General features: G+C 35.8%; 1 protein-coding gene across 5 annotated transcripts; it reads right to left on the reverse strand.

Moving 5' to 3' along the window:
* Window positions 1-81: 81 nt before the first annotated feature.
* On the reverse strand, window positions 82-21593 carry PEX1 (peroxisome 1). 5 transcript variants are annotated; one of them, XM_022286761.2, is made up of 17 exons: window positions 21026-21591; window positions 19979-20152; window positions 14339-14438; window positions 13258-13740; window positions 11742-12479; window positions 11209-11300; window positions 8672-8745; window positions 7913-8135; window positions 6351-6444; window positions 6081-6235; window positions 4218-4448; window positions 3183-3383; window positions 2574-2699; window positions 2434-2495; window positions 2112-2256; window positions 899-1183; window positions 82-355 (listed from the first exon to the last, which is right to left on the reverse strand). In XM_022286761.2, exons 1-17 carry the CDS (start codon window positions 21227-21229, stop codon window positions 317-319), a joined length of 3426 nt encoding a protein of 1141 aa, XP_022142453.1. In that variant the 5' UTR covers window positions 21230-21591; the 3' UTR covers window positions 82-316. The 5 variants fall into 5 exon arrangements, with proteins under 5 accessions (XP_022142453.1, XP_022142454.1, XP_022142456.1 ...); XM_022286762.2 differs by having other exon boundaries at window positions 2112-2229; window positions 21026-21590; XM_022286764.2 differs by lacking the exon at window positions 21026-21591 and having other exon boundaries at window positions 14343-14438; window positions 19979-20014.
* Window positions 21594-22105: the final 512 nt, after the last annotated feature.

The following is a 22105-nucleotide window of genomic DNA, read 5'->3' on the forward strand; positions in this document are numbered from 1 at the left end:
AAAATTGAAACATAAAAAAAAATGCACACATTTTGAATAATCAAATCTATCATATTCTACAATGAATTACTAACTTGAACATAGTTCAAAAAGTTAGACATCTATAATCTTTTTATTGGTTATAAGATCTAATTCCGACCCCTATTAAATTTTTGTTTCCTATTTGTAATGTAATATTTTAAAATAAATATGTTGTATAAGAATAATATGGTAACAATAAATAAACTAGTTGAAGATAGAAGGTAAGTGAGTGGAAGCATATGTATATATATATCTATTTGATGAGCAAAATTTAGTGATGATGCTGCCCGTGTCCTTAAGCTAGGGTTGCCCGCTTGCCCTTTGCATCTCTAGTCTGAAAGACAAACCATATGCAAATTAAATATATTGAAATTGAAGGATTTACTAGTTATAAAAAAGGGAAAAAAAAAACAGAGAGAGAGAGATGATATCTGGGTGGTAAAGATAGAAATAAATTTGGAATAAAATAGAACTTTGGTTCATACCATCTATAAACAATCCTAGAAGATTTTCCCAAAGTAAAAGCTAAAAGCAAATTTTAAATGCATTTTTCTAGAACCTATCAGCATATAGTGTAACTATCACTATATTTATTATTTTTTTTTGATATTTGTAAGTGTCCAGACCAGCTTAGTTTTTTGACCAATCTCATGGGACAACAGCTTGACCCGACAATATTTGGTGCCGAGAAACACATAGGAATTGACAACCCTAGCCCTTTTGGACCAATGGGCCACCCATGATAGCGTAAATATCACTATTACTACTATTTCAATGATCATTCAGCCGAGATATAGGAATTGGGAACACTTTGAAAAATGCATACTATCAAAGTGGTGAGAGGAAAGTAAAGAGAGAGAAGGAAAAATGGAGGTACCTGCATGGAGACAGATTTTTTGGAATCCAAGAACTGTCTGTAAATGCCGTACAGCCTCTGCTTCTCAGCATCTGATACTGATGGTCTTGCCTTGGCTGTAGCTGCCTTCAAAATAGCATCAGTAATGATAGGCTTTTGAGCTGGGTCATTAGCATTCATGCTATCGAGATGCTCGTGAACCGCTGCAAGTTGAGCATCTGAGAGTAGAGCTTGAAGGTCGGCTCCACTGTATCCTTCTGTCATATAAGCGACCGCCTCCAAATCAACATCACTAGCTAATGGCAACTGTATCCATCCATTATTCAATTAAAAACATTGTCATTCAACTTCTAAATTCATCCATCAGTGAGACTAATATGGTTCAAAAAATTGCGAGGAAAATATATAAGAGATTAAATATACTTTAATATACCAATAACAACTTTTGAGCTCAATAGTAATTTAGTTCAAATCCATGTAATATCACTTCTTCCCCCATTTTTATCAATAGTTAATAAGCTGGGTTTTCATAAATCAAATTAAAATTTAAGCCTACTCATGAGAAGAGTGTTAAGTGTTAAGAATATATATAAGAGATAATTAAATATACTCTAATCTATTAACTTAAGCACTTAAGCTTTTGAGGTAAGTGATAGACTTCATAAAAATAGATGCATTGAGGTAAACTCGCTAATATTCCTAGCTAAGCTTTTTCCCAACCAAACAACGATCTAAGAATTTTCTAGGTCCAATGGATTTGAACTTGGAGGCTGTACCTCTTGGACAAATTATAATGCTCAATGACAAATGTGTTCGTGTAATGGAAAGAAATTGATCTGTATATTTTAGTTAGCAAACTAGTTAGTTTAAAAGCTTATTTTTAACTTAAAACTGTCTCCTGCAAATTTTACCATTGTGAAATAAATAAATAAACAAAATTTAACCATGCGTTGTATTCATGAAACTATGTATGTGTATTTATATTTACGTATATCAAACTCTCTACTACCTTAAACTGAAAAATTATTCTAATGGCAGAAGCAAAATAAACGGAATAAAAGATGAAACAAGAAAATGCCTATCTACTGGTGTCATGAGCATAACTGAAACCTTTCAGCCATTAATAGACGTTGGTCCCAAGTGGGTAAACTGAAAGGTGACGTTGATCCGTAAGCCATAAAAGCCAAAAAAAAATGCAAACACAAATGAATAATTAGAGTTCAGAGACACCAACCTTTGTGGAAAGAACTTGAAGAATATTTAGCCGTTCCACTGGAGAGGGGAAATCACAAAACAGAAGACGATCTAGCCGGCCAGGTCTTAGCAGTGCGGCATCAAGCAAATCTGGTCTACTGCTTAAAATGAAAAACGAAATACAACTAAAGAAGAAAAAGAGAAGCCGGGGAATTGAAAACTAGTCAATTATTGAACATAGTGGAATTTAGAAAAGAAAAAAAAAATTATGATAGAAAGCAAGCAATCACGAGATAAGCATGATTATTTCAGCTATTGTTGTTGTCGCTGGCCCCCATTTTTTTAAACGAAGAGATACTAACCTTGTTGCAGCAAAAACAAATACACCGGTTAGAACTTCAACACCATCCAATTCAGTTAGAAACTGCAAGCAGGGAAACAAAGTAGTCAGAAAATAAATGAATCCAAAATCAATACAGGGTCAAGTTAATAGGATACCCACTTGATTGACCACACGATCAGTGACTCCAGTGTTATCGTGCCCTCTCTTTGGGGCAATTGAATCAAACTCGTCAAAGAAAAGAATGCAAGGTGCTGCTGCAGTTGCTTTCGAGAAAATATCCCGAACCTGAGACCAATTGTTGAGATTCTAAGCAAAAAGCATTCATTATATCTAAATCTTTCAAGATATTTCCTGATCTGAAAGACATAAAAAGAATTTAACAGAACAAGACCTCAACCTTCGTTAATTACTTAATTATAGACCCCCAGATTTAACAATCTGTCCGAAACAAGGGACAGGTATAAAAATTTTATGCTTGTCAATCAATTCTTAAATTGAGACCGAGAGTAAAGAGAGGTTTAGCACATAAAACTATAAGAGAAAACCACACAAGCCACTTGATAAAATCACAAGCAACACACTGGCCATTAAAACGTTCGACAACATTATAAGATATACAGGAAGCACGACATTTTCAGATTCCTGGCATTAATTTGAACATACTAAGAAACTAAACTTTAACGGTGCTAAACAATATCAATCAAAGGATCATATCACATGCACTTTAAATTTTAAAAAAGTGGTAAGCAAGGTTAGTCAGTCTCTCACAGCTTGCTCAGAAGCGCCAATGTATTTGTTTAAAAGTTCAGGCCCTTTCACTGATATAAATCGCAAAGAACAAGCAGCAGCAGCAGCACCAACTATGTGTGTCTTGCCACAACCAGGGGGTCCATATAGGAGAACATTCGACCGTAACCTTAAAGGAGCTCGCGAAAAGATATTGGGGAACTTTGAAGGCAATACAAGCATCTGCAAAAAGATATCGGGAAACTTTGAAGGCAATACATGCATTTAATACATAAATGTGTAGGAAAATATTAAAAATAGAAAGCTCTAAAATAATGTAGGACATGGACGGGAAAAAAGAAAATATATACTTGAATTAATTAAGATGCATTGAATCAGAATTCAATCTTATAATGGTACAAATGAAGGAAACGGCATTCGAACTATTTAGAAAACATAATGAAAATTAATGAGTAAAATAAAGTAACATTTGTCTGATACTTTACAAGTAAAAAAAGAAAGTAACTGCATAAATAATAAAAGATATAGGGCATAAGGAAGGATGTAGAAGGACAAATATAAAAAACCAAGATATACTATTCAAGGATTTCGTCCTTCCAGATGACACCCAAGCTGGAGTATAGATACTGAGCATTTTTAGCCTGATGACTAGATGGAAACATCAACGTAACTTGATTCTTTGTGGAAACATGAAAAGAATCCACTTGCTCTTCATCCGCCTTCTTCTTTATGAAGTGTTTGGTCTATTTGCACATGTTTTGATTTAATCAATCTGGATGGGATTGTAAGTTGATACTTATACTAAGCCTCACTGTCATGTTTTGGATAAGAAAGAACACCTTCCATTGATGTGAGAAAAGTACAAAAATACAAACAGAATGTACTCTGAGGAGTCGTGGAAAAAGATTTCCAATTGGTCAACAGAAAAGAGGCAATTATTTAAATAAATAAATGATAAAACTTGAACTTTAAAGCCCAAAGTCCATGTATCACCAACGCAGACATAAAAAGCTTCAACATAATCCAAATTCTCAAGAAGCCAAAAGAAAATTATACCTCTTTGATAGAATTCTTAACTTCAACTAAACCGCCAACATCATCCCAGCCTGAGCGACCACCTTCTGCAGCTGGTTTAGTAATATCACGCATTGAAGCTGGAACAAATTCGTTCATAGCCAGAGAAAAATCATTTTCGATTAGAGTGGGATGTTGCTTCTGGTTTAGAGCAAGATGCAGTGGGAGAAAACGGCTAACGGCAGCGTGGACAGCTCTATCAACCAAAATTTCCTGAAAGTAGAATTCGAACGTTTTTATGCTTAAAGATGAACATGAACGTGCAAATTTGGGGGGAGGAGACATCACGCTTGTCTAAGTAAATCTATAACACATAATGAGGTGCAACTAAATAGCTTGATTTGTTAAATGACAGACTATTGAAGTAAAACTTTTGATTTTTTAACTTCAGACACAGCATCAAAGCAGGAATGAAGGCAATGGTAAAAAAAATAAAAATAAAAAAAAAACCAAAATAAAAAGGAGAAAAAAATGGTGTATAAATGTGACGAGGAGCAAATTCTCAAAAAAAAAAAAATAATAATATTAAACACGACATGAATAAATATTTTTCCATTTGAAGAATAAAACAATATCCATTCCTCCACTCCAAAGTAAGAACTTGCAAGCTAATTAAAACAAACAATCCACAATTAGCATTTTAAGTTGGGAAGGAGTCAATCCTTGGGTCATTTCATTAGGACACCACTCTTGATAAAAAAAAGTTGCATTTCTAGATTATCATAGCAAACAATAAAAATGTTTTTTTATAAGACAGAATAACAACAGAACAATCTACATTATTAACTTAGTATAAACTCACAATAATGAACTATCCTAAAAACCTCCTCCCATTCCATTCTAACCAAAAACCAAAAAAGTGGTGAATAGCCTTATCCAAATTCAAAGTATCCTCATTTTTTAAAGGAAAGAAAGTAATTTGACATTTATTCCAAAAAAAAAAAAGAAAAAAGAAAAATCCCCTTACGATTAAGGATCAAACCAACACCAAAATTGGAAAACCCTACATCAAATACCATAGAACAGATGGTCGTGAACCAACAGATCCTACTGTTATGAAGTATCCTTACACAAAATATACCCACCAGAGTTGGAAGTTTACAATTTTGGACCTCTCATGGAGTAATTCCAAAGAATTACCCCATTTATTAGCCATAGTCCAAGAAGAAAATCTCACTTTTAGGTAATTCTGCTTTTAATGTGGCATCTTTGGTTGGAAAGGAATTCTTGTGTTTTTGAAGATAAGTCCTCTACTTTTGACATTTTTTGTAGGAATGTACAGTTCACCGTCTTCTGGTGGTGCATCAATTATAGGAAATTCTTTTGTAACTACAACCTTTCCATGGTCTTTAACAATTGGAAAGAGATTGTCTAGTTTCTTAGGTGGGGTTCTCTCTACCCCAGCCCTTAGGATGTTACCTTTGTTTTTTATGAAATGAAGAATGTTTCTTATCTAAAAAAAAGATCCTCAATCGTGAAGAATGACGATTAAAAGGCTCCCCCAACAGAAAAATAAAAGCCTGAAGTATGACCAATATGAGACAGAACCAGAACAATACTTGCCCTCCCTATCCCAAACCCTAAATTAGGTATAATTGGAGCTTAATGAAGCAACAAAGAAGAGTTCAAAGTAATCCCTAGTATGTATGTATGTATATATAAAAGTTACGAGAACCCTATTTTTATATTGATTTTTTTGAACAAGAAACAAACTTTTGATTGATATATATATATTAGTTACAAGAACCCTAATTTTATATTGATATCAACATTTGAAAACATTTCCATGAAATATTTATAAAAATGAACGTAACAATTACAACAAAGCAAGAAATAGCTATGTACCAAATCATATGCATCATAGCCATCACATTTTGAGGCAATTTCTTGTAAGGTCACATCTGAACAATCTAGGGAACGTCTCTGTATTTCATGCTTCAAAATAGCAGCTCGTTCTGATGCAGCAGGAGCAGGCAATTCCATATGAAAGTCGAATCTTCCTGATTTATCCAATTGAAGGAAAAAACTAGATTTAAAAATTGAGAAAAAAAATTATAGAAAAACTGGTTAAGCACATGTGCAGCCATCTCCAGCTTAGTTGGGAAAAAGACAAACCTGAAGATCTCAATGATTGTGGTATTTTATCTAGAGTCTGCACGGAAGCCACAAATGCAATAGGACCAACCTGACACGAGCTTTTCCTCTTTTCCTGTCAGTTTTGATGAAAGTGGACCAAAACACTAACATTATAATCATAATGATATAATTTTAGAAAAATCTGGCTTTTTTTCTTTTAATCAAGAAACAAAAATTTAATTGATGAATGAAATTAAGCAAAAATGTTCGATGATACAAACTTCAAAATGAGTTAGAAGAAATATATATGAACAAGAAAACCAAAAAGCTAAGTAATGAAAGCATCCCAAGAACAGCAAATAATACTTGAAGAATAGTTCGAAAATAAAACTGAGAGTGAAAACCATTGAGAAGCCTTGAATTTTGTTAGTTCAGAACACTCTATCCATTCTTTGCCCTTGTCTGGTTTCCTTTACACCAAACATCTGATAATATAGCTTTAACCGGATTAACACAAACTAATAGGGTTTTGGAGAAAGGTAAAATCTGGCTTATTGTCAGCAACATAATTAAATTTGCTTCCATTACATCAATATGGAAACGTGAATCAGAAATTTAAATATAAGTTGTGCAAATAATTTAATAAAGATCAATTCCACTAGTTATTAAATAAATGTTTTTTAGAATATTTGTGCTTACACTTCTTATGATCCATCGTAGGCCACATATATGAAATCTATCACACCAATCTTGGATCATAAGAAGAACCAAGCAAATCAAGCCCATGTCACACGTACAGAAGAATCTACCATTACTGAGTCATAATTGTTCAGCAAGGAGCAACTGGAGCTTCTAAAAAAGACAATGAACTAATCACAATTAGATGATCCAAACTTGACAGTAGTATTATTGGCACTGGACATGTGGCACACATTGTTTACGGGATTTAAATGCTAAAAACTGATACTTGAGACTAACATCTCATCAATTAAGGAGCACAAAACCACATGAACAGAGACATCAATTTTAATGCATTGCAAGCCTTGTATTTGTAACTTTATTGTTCAGATCGAACGTTATACAAAGTGCCAAAAATAACTCTACAGCCCAGGACTTGAACAAAAGCTAGCCAAAAACTTCTCTAAAACTAGCTTGTTTTCCTTTAACACAAAATTACACATTAGAACCAAGTTTTCTCCGTGATAAGCAAGAGAAATAGTACAAAAGAAAAGAAAAGATTTTCTTTTGATATCCGTTGATTGTCCAAGCCAACTTGTGCATACCTCGACTATTCTCACGAGACAACTGTCTGACCCTACTACATTTGGTTACTAAAATAACTCGTAGGATATTAAATCCTAAGTAGGTAGTCATCACTTTGAACTCATTTCCTCTAAGCCCTCTATTATTTAGATTGATCCTTATTAACCACTAAACTAATCCACGGTGGTTGAAAAGAAAAGATTTGATCAGAGAATAATATGTTATCAAAAGTTTTAAAAGGTTAATAAAGAGCAAGATTTTTAGAGCTACATAAAACCATAATATAGAACATTTGCCTTCCGTGCAAGTGAACATGGAAACCACAATAAAGTTATTACCTCGTATTCATCTATCATGTCAGTGAGAAACTCTGACATTGCAGACATTGATGTGGATGGCTGAAATCCTTCTGAGTCAGATGTTGACAAAATAATGCTATCTAAGTCATCAAAAATAATGAGAGAAGGTGCATGATCTAAAGCTTCTGATATATAGCTCAATAGTGACTGGCGAATAGTCTGGACTTTTTCAGAAGCAAGTCGAGAACAACAAACAAAAACCCTGCAAGAAGAACTAGGATTAATGAGTATACAGAGTTTCACTTGCAAGGCCTCACTAAATAAGAACTCCAGGTGGCGTGCCACAATATGCATCGATGTACTGGCATTACTTTGCCTCAAAATAACAAATCTGTTTATGAGCCTATGGTTTCGTCCCTTCAGTCCTCCAGCTTCATGCCAGCCTTTTCTAACCTTTCCCATTTTCCCTACTTAAGGATAAATCTACACTTAAAATATTATTTGTTGGATCTTTTCTTTAATTAACCGTATGCCAAAGTGGAATTAGCAGCCCTAATGAAAATATTAAAAGGAAATAAACGATTTACTTCTCAACCAGCTTCACTTTTTTTTCATTCCATGCCACAAAATCTAAAGCAGAGTCCAAATAAATGAAATAAACCTACCATCATAATTTTTTCCCCCAAGAAGAAACAGTTTGAATGAACAAATTGCGAGGAAGAATTGATATTAAAATAAAACCAATAGATCAAATCCATGTTCTATAAGAGAAAAAGAGATCGTCATAATTATACATACACGTGTGCTAAAAGATCTTCGTATTCCTGAAGGAATTTTGCAGCAGCTCTTGCTAATAATGTCTTTCCAGAACCCTGATATCAAATCAAAAATATGCCGACCATTAAGGAGTAATAAAATTCTACATCAAATATAAAACATTAACTAATAGAAAGATCAAAGATGTCTGCAGTAACTGCTAATCAAATTTTCCATAAGCATTTGCTCCTTAGTAGTTAGTGGCTCTATCCCTACGTCATCACTAAAACATAAAATAATCAAAAAATATTTGCATTATTGATTATTCAAACTTTCCAAAGGAATTTTCTCCTGATAATATCTTCCACCATTCAATATATGCAGAACATTGCTAATCTCAATATTCGATAAGAGATTTCTCTCATTTGTGGAAATTCATAAAATTGAACTTGATCTTGGGTCCAGCGGGTTGTGCAACCTTTCCCATAGAAAACATAAAATCCAAGCCAAAGATTTCCATCCAGCTACTCCAATTTCAGAATTTGCCTAAAACTCTTCATAAAATTTGGCTGGACAGTACGAGAAAAAAAACATTTGAGTGATAATCATTCGACTCCTTTTCAATCATGTCCACATAACATATTTTACCCAGAGTTGCCATATATGGGAGAAATTTCTTAACATCGGCAAAATTACTTCTCAGGCAGAACAAAATTTCATTCTCCATGCCAAAATAATCAGCAAAAGCCGGAAGAAACGCATCCTCCATGTTAATCAGCTCTATTTGACCATCCCATCATAAAAATAATCAACAAAACTGAAGAAAAAAAAGCTCATCTTGCAGAAGTTTTGGCCTTGTCGGAAGGGCAAAACTAACAAAGAAGTCTTCTTCATGCATAGTCAGTCAAAGGTCGACCAAGTCCAAGGTGCTTCTTGAAAAAAGTTTCCTATCATGCCATCTGTAATAATGCCATCAACTAGCTCTGATCCTTGTGGCTAAATTAAGTACTTTAGCTGGTTCTGAACCAGCCACTTCGATCAATTGCCCATTAATTGCCGGCCTTCTCAAAATATTTTCTTGAATGTAAGAAGCTTCAAATCCATGCAAATTTAAGTTGGTTTTTTATCCATGCGCACAATTTCATCTTCAAAGCAATGCAATCGTAAATCAAACGTATGGTTAAGAGATTTTCTAAAAGAATTTGCATTGGATTCCTCTTCGATCAAACGTTCTTGAATTCCTGTAGCCTTATGTTCATTTTTTCTTGGAAGCCCATCAGGAAATTAAATCTTTCTTACCTGAATTTCATGATCGAAGATCCTTCAAACCAACTCAACCTTTCTGTGATCAATTTGGTTATCAAAACAACCTTTCCAATAGTCATTTCTATGACCATAGGCTTCTTTGACTGCAATGCCCTTTTTTTTCTTTTCCAACGGCCATAGAAAAGAGTTGGGAAAATCTCTCAGCAATGTTTGGCACCATATTGAGATTGTCCCAACCATATCATTGGATTCCATATTGAGATTGGAAGGATTGTACAATTTTAGAATATGCATCCAGGGCTTCTACTACTAATGGAGCAACATTTATCCAAGAGAGACCCCAAAGCTTAGGCTTCTTCATATTTACTAGATGACTTGCTTCCATAAATCTTTTGGACCATCGTAAAATCTCCCCAACAACTTTGAAAGAAGAGCCTAATTTGTCTAACAATACCAGGTCTCTGGGAAGAGTGACTAGGTTACATCTTACTTGATGCCAATTTCCACAAGGGCAAGCACCTTCCCAAAAGAAATTTCTTATAATCTTGTCCCCACCAATTGGAAATAAACCTGTGAGCTAAGAAAACAGATAAAAGAAAAGTTGGGAGGCTAAAGGGATCTGACGCAAAGAGGGAGAAAGAGGAGGAAAGAATTTCTCTCAAAAGGAAAATTTTCAACCAAAGAGAGGAAAGAAACCCAAACTTCTCTTTCCTACAGCAGATACTAAGAGTCTGTCTTTCCTTCCATTTTGAATCTATCTTTGTGTGAGTTGTTTTGTTAAGTAGTTTTCAGGATTAGTTCCTTTAGTTAGTTACTACTTGGTAAGTACTTAGTAGGCCACCTTTATTAACAGAGGAAGAGGAATAAACTCTAGCGTCAACTAATTTTTGTATGGATAAAGATTTTCTCGAGTATTTTGGAGTCTAGATGCTAGGGTGCATCAAAGGGTTTGTTTCTTTTTTAAAAAAATAGGAACACAAATAAAAGCAACTTTAACCATCATGGTTAGTCAATAAGGGTCAATGTAAATAATAAAGGCCTTAGAGGGAATGAGTCCAAATCATGATGACTACCTACCTAGGATTTAATATCCTACGAGTTTCCTTAGCAATCAAATAGCAGGGTCATGTGGTTAGATTAGTTGAGGTGTGCGCAAGCTGGCCCATACACTCACGGATATTAAAAAAATAATAATAGCAACTTTATCATGCCATATTTTTTATTTTCATCGAGCTCTAGTGGGCAATAACCACATTTAACCTACTCCAAGAACATCACATTATGGGATTAAATCTAAAAAGAAAGGAACGTACTGGAGGTCCACATAAGAGAATATGTCCAGGAAGTGGAAGATTATGGGTCCCAAACCACCTCCCAGCTGTTGGAGATAATAATACCTTTATCCCTGCAGCAAATATGACTCTAGGGTCAAGGATACTTTAGGCATCAGCATGGTCGAACAAAAAGAAGAAAACAGAGAGGAATGTGAGGCCTCAGGGTATGGTACACAACAATAACAGCAGAAAACTGCTTCTTGAATAAGATAAACAACACATAACAGCAGGGTCTACTACAACTCGTAAGAATTCAACATTTAGCAAGATACTAAACTTTTCTCGAGTCAAAACTAACACGATTAAGTATGAAGAGATGAATCATAAAGTTTTGAAGTTATGTTTGTGATTATGCAGCTATGACTGGAACCCGTATGTCATGGAGATAGTTTTCATTAGGATTAACATACTTCACTGAAGTGCATGCTGCAAAAAATGTAACCCTATTTTAGTATAACGCTATCAAACTACCAAGGCAGCTAAGTGAACAAATCATTACAGAGAATACGTACTATTAATAACATCAGGAAGAGACGCATCCAACCAGCTCAGAGAAGATACATCCAAGCTATCACCCTCAACATAAGTCTTCTCTTTGATGGTTGAGAAGGATATAGGGTCACCCAAGTGCAACTTTTCAGACAACTCTGCACTTCCCAATTTAATGACGCACTTATTTAGATCATCGAAAGAAAGTTCAAATGCATTACTGCATACCCCTTGCAACGGCTCTTGCAAAATAGTCATAACATACAGGATCTCAACTGTCTTAGTTGTGTCTTCTGAAGCATTAAGAGGTGCTGAGTTTATGTTTCGAGTCCCAGACTTCAAACCATTGACTTCAAAGTGAAGCAAGCTTTGGTTTCCCAGACGCATTGCATTAACTTTATTTCCTACGCTACAAGCCATGGCATTAAGATGTGCAAGGAACCATTCTTGAAGAAGAATTTGTAATCCTTTTTTCACACCTGACAAACAGCAAGAACCCTCATCCTCACTACCAGGAGATTCGTGAGAGAGAACCTCAACAACTTGGTCATGAGCTGATGAGTTAGCAACGTCCATATAAGACCATGAGCTAGTCTTGAACATCATATTTTTCCTCTTGACGCTTTTATGGCTGTCACTTGCCTTGAGATCATTCTTAGCAAGAGTCATGTCATCGTCAAGTACTTTAAAGTAGCAAAGAGAGAGCGAAGCAGAGGAGAAACCCTCCTTCAAATTAACTTTGTGTTGCTTTACAAGAACCCCTGCAAGTATTCAGACATTCCCTTGAGAATTAGAAATCATTGTCTAAATTAAAGCATAAGGTGACAGAAGGCATCATCAAGATAACCTTCTGATAAATGTTTGGATAATTAACATAGGCAGCTATTCCCGGATTGTTTACTATTTATAACTTAATGGAATAGTTATTTGGAAGCTGAAACCTGGTGCTGTTGCCTGCTAATTGAATCTGGATGAACTTTTTGAAGATATTTGACATTAATAAAGCTTGATTTATGAAGCGTTGGGTTAGAAAACCTGAATGTGTATTTATAGTTATAGAGATAAACAGAAAAGGTTACAAAAGAACTTGAACTTAAGACACCAAGATTGATTCAGCAATGAAACCAAAATTCCTAAAATTATACTTACAAGGATATATGATTTCTTGCATAAAATTCAGAAGATATTAATAATGCATATCGCAAACAAGTTTTAAACATAGAAGGTACTAAAACACAATCTGTTCTGTAGTTCGTGAATCATCTCCTTTAATCAATTAAACAAATTAGTTGACAGCCATCAAATACTTTATTAAGAAATGGAAATGCGCTGATCTGAAATGGTGCAAATTACGAAAAAAAAAATTTAACTTAGAAAGCTACCAAACTCGAATCTGTTTTGTGGTCTAAGTGATATTTTCTTCCACCAATTATTCCATTTCCTAGAAACATGACCAAAATGAACTTCTGCTTCTGTCATTCACAGATAAGAATAGGGAAGTTGAATATTTTGTTAGGAAATGCAAATAAACTGACATACATGAATGCAAGTTGATTCTCAGATAAAGTCGAAGGGAACGAGCGATCATTATATGCCCTTCATTGACCAAATTTGAATTTAATAGATAAATAACAGCCTGGCGACTTTCCTCTCCATTCGTTCTTTCTCCACTATTCGTTTCGGCAGTTGAACTTTTCAACTTCCTCAAATCATTGATCTCATTATGGTTCCCACTCTCTTTCCCTGATGATCTAGGCAATATAGAAACCAACTCAAGAGAGTTCAATGAGAAATTTTTAGCCGTTTGTGGATGAATAAAGGCAACAGAAGTTGGCACTACCCGAAGCTCAATGCCTGCAAAGGTACTATTGCAAATCAATCTCTTGTCCAGGTCTTGAACTCGCAGCACAGCTTTTGCCTGAACCATACAAGAAGATTGTATGGGCGAACCCTCTCTAGAATCCAGAACTTTCTCACGTGTCTTTGGAGCAACTACTACCTTAGTTCCTTGCACAAGTTTCACTGAAACAGGAAATATTTACTTTTCACAAGACCACTTAAAATAAAAGAAAATAAATGGCTCAACCTGACAAGAGGAACGTAGTAAATGAAGGGAAAGAGATATATGCATACGAGCATACACAAATGGAGCAAATAATGCGTTGAAATATGATAATTGATGATTCATAAGTAGAATAAAATAAAGAACGGTATATCTGCAACCTCCAGGAATGAATTATTCTTTTGATTATTTTGGAAGAATTCGAGTGTTCTGCTGACATATGCAAACATCGTGATCTTACAAAACTATTGGCTATACCTATAGCAATGAGTTTTAACAATTTCCAGTCTTGAATATTCCGTATTAGGTCTTCATAAAAAAATAATAATAATAATAAAGAATCTTGTACGCTTTTATACCAGTCAATCAATATTACAAAGCAGATAAATATCATATCCATTCATTAAATAGGAAAAACAATATGGTTACTTGGACCCTGCTTTAACAAAAAAAAACCAATATGGTTACTCATAAATGACTAGAATGATTCTACAACTTTAACTGGACTCAATTTGATATCCCATAAAAATGAGACCAAAGCATTAGACATCATCTTACCCACCGCGCGCTTAGGAGAGGTAGAAACCACAAGGAATGTAACAGCCGTCCGACCATGCAACCACAAAGGAAATCTCATTCCTTCATGAATTATTCTAACCTGCATCATATACAATTTTCTTGAATTTTTTTCATCCTTATAGACAACTTATATCAACAGCTCTGATATGAGATATGGTTATTATTATCTTCTGTTAGCTTCCTTCAATAATATATTAATCATCATCTAGATTTCAAATTACATAAGATACTCTGATCAATGAACTTGTTACCATCAATACTTGTTATTACTGGCAATAAGAGTAGAAGAAAGAAAACCCTCCAACATTTTGGTATACCTAATAACTATGTAATTAAATTCTTCAACATCTTGGAGCATCGCATATGTCATCATGGTTTTTAAATGTAAATATCATAAACTAAATAAATTTTTAATGTGAAAATTATTGAAATCCAAGAAATTTGAAATATATTTAAAAATATATACTTTAAAAAATGTGTCCGTACCAACCACAATTGATTTGCCTATTGGTCATTGAGGCTAGGTAAAAAGAAAAAAAGCTTTAAAGACAATTAATTCAATCCACGTGGCCACCAACCTAATATTTAAAATCTTGCAAATTTTCTTGGCAACCAAATAAGGTCAAACGATTATATCGTGAGATCAGTCAAGTTATAGCTCAAAAATTTACAGATATTTAAAAAATGAATAAATAAATGAAGCATCTATATCTTTTTGGAGAAAAAAAACCAAACAATTTCGTAGCTGATATAAAGCTGGACCCCGGTTTTGTTTTGATGGAATGGAATGGAATTCTCTTAGTCATCAGGACAGTCTTGACTTGGAGGCTCCCTTCAGTGAAGAGGAAGTGCACGATGCTATCAGGAAACTTGGCACCCTCAAATCTCCGGGCCCTGATGGGATGACAAATGAATTTTTTAAAAAGTCTTCGGAACATTTTGAAGGCCGACTTAATTAGAGTGTTCCAAGACTTTTTTCAAAATGGGATCATCAATCGGAGAACAAATGAAACTTATCTATGTCTTATCCCAAAGAAGAGAAAAGCTAACAAAGTTAGGGACTTTCGCCCCATTAGTTTGGTCACTTCTCTTTACAAAATTATAGCAAAGGTCTTGGCCGAAAGACTAAGAAAGTACCTCCCTTCTATTATTAGCAACACCCAAGCAGCGTTTGTTGAGGGCAGAAATATCCTAGATGCGATCTTGATTGCCTCCGAAGGGGTTGGTGAGTGGCGAGCTTCCAAGAAAAGTGGCTTCATCCTCAAGCTTGATTATTAGAAGGCTTACGATATGGTGGACTGGAATTTTCTGTTGGCTGTTCTAAAGAGGAAAGGCTTCGGTACGAAATGGTGCAGTTGGATCGAAGGGTGTATTGGATCGGTGAACTTCTCTGTTCTGATAAATGGGAGGCCCAGAGGCAAAATCTTTGCCCAGAGAGGACTTAGACAGGGCTGTCCTTTGTCTCCTTTCCTCTTCACCTTGATTGGAGATGCTTTTAGTCGTCTTGTGCACTTTTGCCATGAGAGAAGAATACTGAAGGGTTTTCTGGTCGGGTCTAAACAAGTCCCCCTCACACACCTCCAATACGCGGATGACACCATTATTTTCAGCAAGGGGAGGGTTGAAGATCTTCTGGATTGGTGGGGGATAGTATCCCTTTTTGTCTATGCTGCAGGTATGTCTATGAATGCGGATAAAACTTCTCTGATAGGGATAAACATTGAGGAGGGTGATCTCCTCTTAGCGGCAAACATCATTAGGTGTAAAATTGAAAGCCTTCCGTTCAACTATCTGGGCTTCCCTCTAGGAGGTATGCAAACTCCATCGGCTTTTGGGAACCAATGTTGGAAAAGTTTAGATGCAAGATATCTAAATGGAAAAACCTCTCCCTTTCTAAAGGAGGTCGCCTAACTTTGGCCCAATCGATCCTTAGCAGCTTACCTCTATTATCTTTCTTTGTTGAAAGCTCCCAAAACGGTGATTAAGACCATGGAGAAGTATGTTAGGGATTTCTTTTGGGACGGAGGTACTCACCACTCTTGCAGCCATCTAGTGAAATGGGAATGGACCTCTCTGCCTCTCTCCCACGGTGGTCTTGGAATAGGATCGTTCCAGCAGAGAAACAATGCTCTTTTACTTAAATTATTGTGGAGGTTTACTCAAGAAGAAGATGCTCTATGGAGGCGTGTGGTGGAAAGTATTTATGATACTCTTCCTCATGGTTGGCTCACAGCCACTCCAAAAGGTGCAGCAAAAGGGCGGCCATGGTTTGCGATTGCGAATAACACAAACCTTTTCCTTAAGTTTCTGTCTTTCAAGGCAAATAATGGGAAGAAAATCAGGTTCTGGAAGGATCTTTGGATTGGAAACCAATCGTTGGAGATGACCTTTCTTGACCTTTACTTACTCTCTGTGAGAAAGGAGGACACCATCCACGATTGTTGGAACACCGAGCAACAAGACTGGGACCTAGGCTTTCGAAGGGGGCTTTTCGACAGAGAAGTCAACAGTTGGCTAGGTATAATCAATCAGCTAGATACGGTCAGATTGGGAGAATCCATAGATGGGGCGAGATGGAAGATAGATGGTTCAGGTGTGTTCACTACCAAGTCCACTTTTTTCCATCTTTCAAAACGATGTAAGATTATCCAACCCCCCCTTATCAAGAAGATTTGAAAGACAAAGGTCCCTAAAAAGATTAAAGTCTTTCTTTGGTCGATGGCTCACCGTGGTTTAAACACTCAGGACTGCCTTCAAAGGGAGTGCAGTACTTGGAGCATGCTTCCCTCTGCATGCCCCTTGTGCCTTAAGGCAGAAGAGACCATTGATCAATTATTTCTCCACTGCACACTTGCCAGAAATTGTTGGTCCCTAGTCTTTTGCCATTTCAACATGAGCCTTTGTCTCCCGCAACGAGTAGATGAGTGGCTTCTTCAAGCCATAGGGGGTAGCGGATTCAAAAATGCCAAAGGAACCTTGTGGACTCTCGTGGTGGCAGCAGTTATGTAGAACCTTTGGCTGGAACGAAAAAAAAGACTCTTTGATGATTTTTCTTTAGATTTTCACGTTTTGTGGAGTAATATTCAGCTCACTGCTTCTAGGTGGTGTCATAGTTTTAGTAAATTCTTTTGCAACTACTCCCTTCTTTCGATCCTTCACAATTGGAAGGCGTACATGTAGTAGTTTTGTGTTGGGGAGGGGTTTCCTCTACCCCTTGCCCTTAGGTTGTTCTCCCTTTTGTGATTAATACACTTCTCTAAGTTTCTTATCAAAAAAAAAAAGGAGGAAAGTCAAACCCCAAGTCAAAAAAGTTACAAAGAATTCTTTCAATTAGCATATAGAACATTTAAAATATAATTGTTAAAAAGAGCATATAATTTACAACAAGAGGGGCCACAAAATAAATATTATCTAAAAAAGTGTCAACAGTCTTCTCTAAGCTAGTGAAAGTTTTGTTGGTCCTTCGAGCCGCAATTTCCAAAAATAAGCTCTAATAAATTGTAGCCAAGAACCTTCTATTGCCAATGAGAGCCTCAAGTTAATTAAAGGAGGTGAATGAGCAACTCCATAATCTGTATGCAAAAGAACTAAGGAAAGTGTGACTTTGGGATTTCAGTAACTTCTTTCAACATGATACACCAACCCAAGGATAGAGCAAGGGAAGGATACTTCCTCCCATATCAAATCACGGGTATACACTCTCGTGACCAATTTACCACAAGAATAATTTTACCTTTTTAAGGTACCTATACCAACTATGCCAAACTTCTAAACATAATGAGGGACATGATGAAGCATCTATTTTTGTCATAACTGTGAAAGGGACAAAATAGTGATGGATCCAACTGCATCCAGAAGCTAGCCATTGTTATTTGTCAGGGCAATTCGTGAAATGGGCCACAGGGAGAAAATCAAGTAAAGCTGCCCACTCTTGAATTTTATTATCCGCGAAAGGCCTACTAAAATCAATTCCTTGGTAACATCTGGAAGAGAGGGTCATACCCAACCCATCTATCTAACCATTGCCCAAAGATTGCTTGATCCTGGAAAGAATACGCTGCTGACATTTGAAAATAGACTTCCATGGGCATTTGGAAAAGTGCATAGAAAAATCCCCATGTGAAGAGCTTAAGTTGATGGAGCTATATTTGGCAACAACGACCTCCACCAAAGGGCCTCTTTTTCCACTAAAAAACTCAAAATCCACTTTGCGAGAAGAGTTTGCTTTCTCTGTTTAAAGCTACTGATGACAAGGCCCCTCAATCAATAGATCAGTTGAACCGGACCTTCCTTTAGATCACAAGATGACATTAACCCGAATTGTTTGCTCCTTCCCAAAGAAAACCCCTAAAAAGTTTCCCAATCAAATTAATAACTTGCACAGGCATATAAAATAAGGACATGTGGTAGGTGGGAAGGTTTTAGAGAATAGCTTGAAGAATAGTAAGACATGCTCCTTTTCAAACGTGTGTATTCCTCCTTGTATGAAGCTCTATACTCTACTACAGGAGCCCAAAACGATACCTGGTCTTTTAGAAATTGATGTGCTGTCATGTCCATATTGTGTTGTATGCAAGTTCCACATCCATATGTGTCTCATTTTCATGAGGGGAAAAAAATACTCTAAACCAACTTTTTTCTATGTGTTTGGTTGGCCAAAAAAGTACTTGAACTCAAGATGCCTTCTCCCAAATTTCCCGTGAACAAGGACACCAAAGAAAAAGATGTTAAAGGCTTCTCCCACTTTTTGCACAAAAATTACTAGCTAGAAGCAAATAAAGTTGTCTTGCCCGAACTTGAACATGAGTATTAACTATTAAGACATGCCAAGATAAAAAGACAACAAGAACTTGATTTTGAGTACTGTTTTTTTTTTCTATCTGAGGTTTTTACAACTCAAAGCAAGTATTTATCATTCCTGAAATCTCTTATTTTATTCATATTAAAAAATAATAATAATAATTCTGCCAAAAGCTTCAAAAGATGCTTCATAAAACTGGACAGCCAGGAAAAATCTTACCGTTGAAAAGAAAAGGATCAAGAGTTATTCACTTATTCCTATCTAATCACAGTCTCACTATACCTACTCTGTACTCGTTATTCAACTTGAACCTTAAATTTTTTGTTCTCACTGGATAGTGCAATACTGCACAAAATGCCCCAACTAGCCATCTCAATATGAACAAAACATCTGTAACAATGAGGAGAGGAAAACTAGGGATAACTAGAGACGCTAATAAAAGTGAAGCAAAAGAACGGAGCAACAATAAAGAAAACATGATGGGTGCCCCAGGTATAGGAGAGCAAAACTCCGACTCCCAGTTATCAGAAAAAATTAAAAAAAATGAAGAAAACATGGCAAATAAGTAATAGTTATTTGATAGAATTCACATAATAATTTGAATTCTACTCCGGGATGAACCCAAAAATAATATGATAACCAAAACCTTTGACGGCACCCATTTATCTGTTACAAAACCACATTTTTTTCCTATTATTTACAAAGACAAACATAAGCAAAATAGATTTAAACCCTCCCTAAATCAAAGCAGTTTTACATCCATCTTGGATGTGTGATGAGAAAGGGAAATTTAGAAGATAGGGATGCATATAAGGGACCTGGTTCAATGTGGCTGCCTCAGCAAGCTCCGCATTTAACTCTAGAACCTCCCAATCATCCTCACTATATGGCTCAATTGAAACTTGAGTAGCCTCTGGCACATAAGAAGTAGCTCGAACTTGAACAATGATACAGTCTGGTAAAGAAATGCAATCTGCAAACTGCTTGGAGACCTACATTAAATTTAAAACTACATGTTGAGTGAATAAGAATTTAATATGACAAAATTCAAGAGAACTCTGTAATACATCCAGAGACCCACATACTGCTTAACAACAAAAATAATTATGGAGTATGAAGAGAAAGGGAGGGGGATTAAAGTTTATGGTATCATTTTCCTTAAAATGCCAGCAGGATATAGCTAGAAGTAACCATGTTAAATAAATAAGACAGACAGCATATGATTTGGTAAAACTTAACATATAGATGGCTAATAACAGTTAATAACGAGGCAAAGCTACACCTAGAAACATAATCAATCAACCGCCCACTTTGCACAGCCCTTTGACTATACAATGCAGTTGCAGTTGCAAGATAATCCTATATGTTGCTGGGTCGATTTCGCTATACTACAACAGTAAAAGTTCACACTTCTACAAGACTCCTTATGCCCATCCTCAACTTATCTATATCAAATGTACAAGTCATACATCAATGGAAGATAAAAGCTTTACTAATCGGAAAACTACTGATACAAGATAAAAGCTTTAGTCATACATCAATGTACAAGTCACACACAAGATTCCGAACTCTAGCAGCTCTGCTAGCAGAAAACTACTGACGAGGAAGTAACACCAAAAAGGGGCAAAATGGCACAGCAAATGCATTCAATTCTATCGGTTTCTAAGCACAGCCTTAAACTAGCGACTATCTTTTCTAGAAAAGTCGTCCTAAACGCTCATACTTCAAGAATGGTGCTTCAGACGCACACGTCGATTGAGAATTAACATTCACAAACTAAAAAAAATCGTTCTCAGTAGTCACCATAGCCATTATAGAAATCACGAAGACAGAGAAATAAAAGCAGGTTTAACACGCAAAGGTACCTCAATTGCAGAAGAAGACGAGGTAGCGCCAGACCAAGAAACCATCCAGACCTCATCGGAAGAGGAATCCCGAAGTTCAAGAACGAGAAGTTCAGGGAGACCGTCCATTGCCGAAGACCGCCTCTCAAGAGTTTGGATGAGAAGGAGAGGAAGTGATACGAAACAATCCTCCATCCCTCCCACAGTCCTCACCTCCAACTCCATAGTATTCAAGAATTGAAAATTTACACAACGAAAACCGCAGCAGAAGCAGAAACGACTGAATCAAGTCGGCCGCGTGTAGTGAAAGTGAAAATTGAGAGCCGCCTCCGATGATAGTTATGATACCGGCGCCTTTACACCGACCAAAAGAGAGAGAGAGTTCCGGGCGCTATCCGATTCCGACTTCCTCCGGCACTGGCACTGGCACTGGCAATTGCATGAGCTGAATTGAAGTCGCGCCGGTTTCAGTTGTTGATCGTCGTCATGTAGTCGTCGGGGTAGAAATTTCTTGGTGTTTTCTGCAACCTTGCATCCATACGATTGCGAACTTCAATGCGCGCGTTATCTAACACTGCGAATATTGTAATGAACTCATGAGACTTATTTATTTTTTCCAAATTTTAGGTTAAACAATGTATTAGATCTAAAATAATTTTTTTTATTATTAATTACTCAAATAAAATGTGTATTTTTTCCTTCGAAAAAATAAATAAATAATATATCTTTTAATAAATATTAAATGCTTAATTTAATAATGGGATTAAATATAGTTTTCTTTGGCCTTATTTAAATTGTTAAAATAATTATTACTATTAAAGTATATTACATGGGCATTATTAAATCTATATTTTGTTTGGTACTACACCCTTCCAGGTATATGAATCGTTTAAAAATACATTTCTTTGATTCCAAACTAGAAAAAAACTAAACTAATTAAGAGAGGTAATTTGAAGGATTTTGTAATATTAAGATTTTTTTTTAACATTAATAATCTAGTGGGTGAATTATTATTTTTTTAAATAATATGTCAGTATCTAATCATCGTCGATTTGAATCCTCACCTCACATGTCGATATACTACGAGATAACAAAATATAT

The sequence above is a fragment of the Momordica charantia genome (assembly GCF_013281855.1).
Source record: "Momordica charantia cultivar OHB3-1 chromosome 3 unlocalized genomic scaffold, Mcharantia_2.0 BLBB01000003.1, whole genome shotgun sequence".
In the NCBI taxonomy this organism is placed as follows: domain Eukaryota; kingdom Viridiplantae; phylum Streptophyta; class Magnoliopsida; order Cucurbitales; family Cucurbitaceae; genus Momordica; species Momordica charantia.

Coding starts and splice junctions, on each gene's coding strand:
- PEX1 (XM_022286761.2), bottom strand. CDS start 21,229: ATGGAGTTGGAGGTGAGGACTGTGGGAGGGATGGAGGATTGTTTCGTA. Junction 13,741..14,338: donor CTCTCCTAAGCGCGCGGTGG/GTAAGATGATGT, acceptor TTCCTGTTTCAG/TGAAACTTGTGCAAGGAACT. Junction 2,257..2,433: donor TTTGTTTTTGCTGCAACAAG/GTTAGTATCTCT, acceptor TTTCTTCTTTAG/TTGTATTTCGTTTTTCATTT.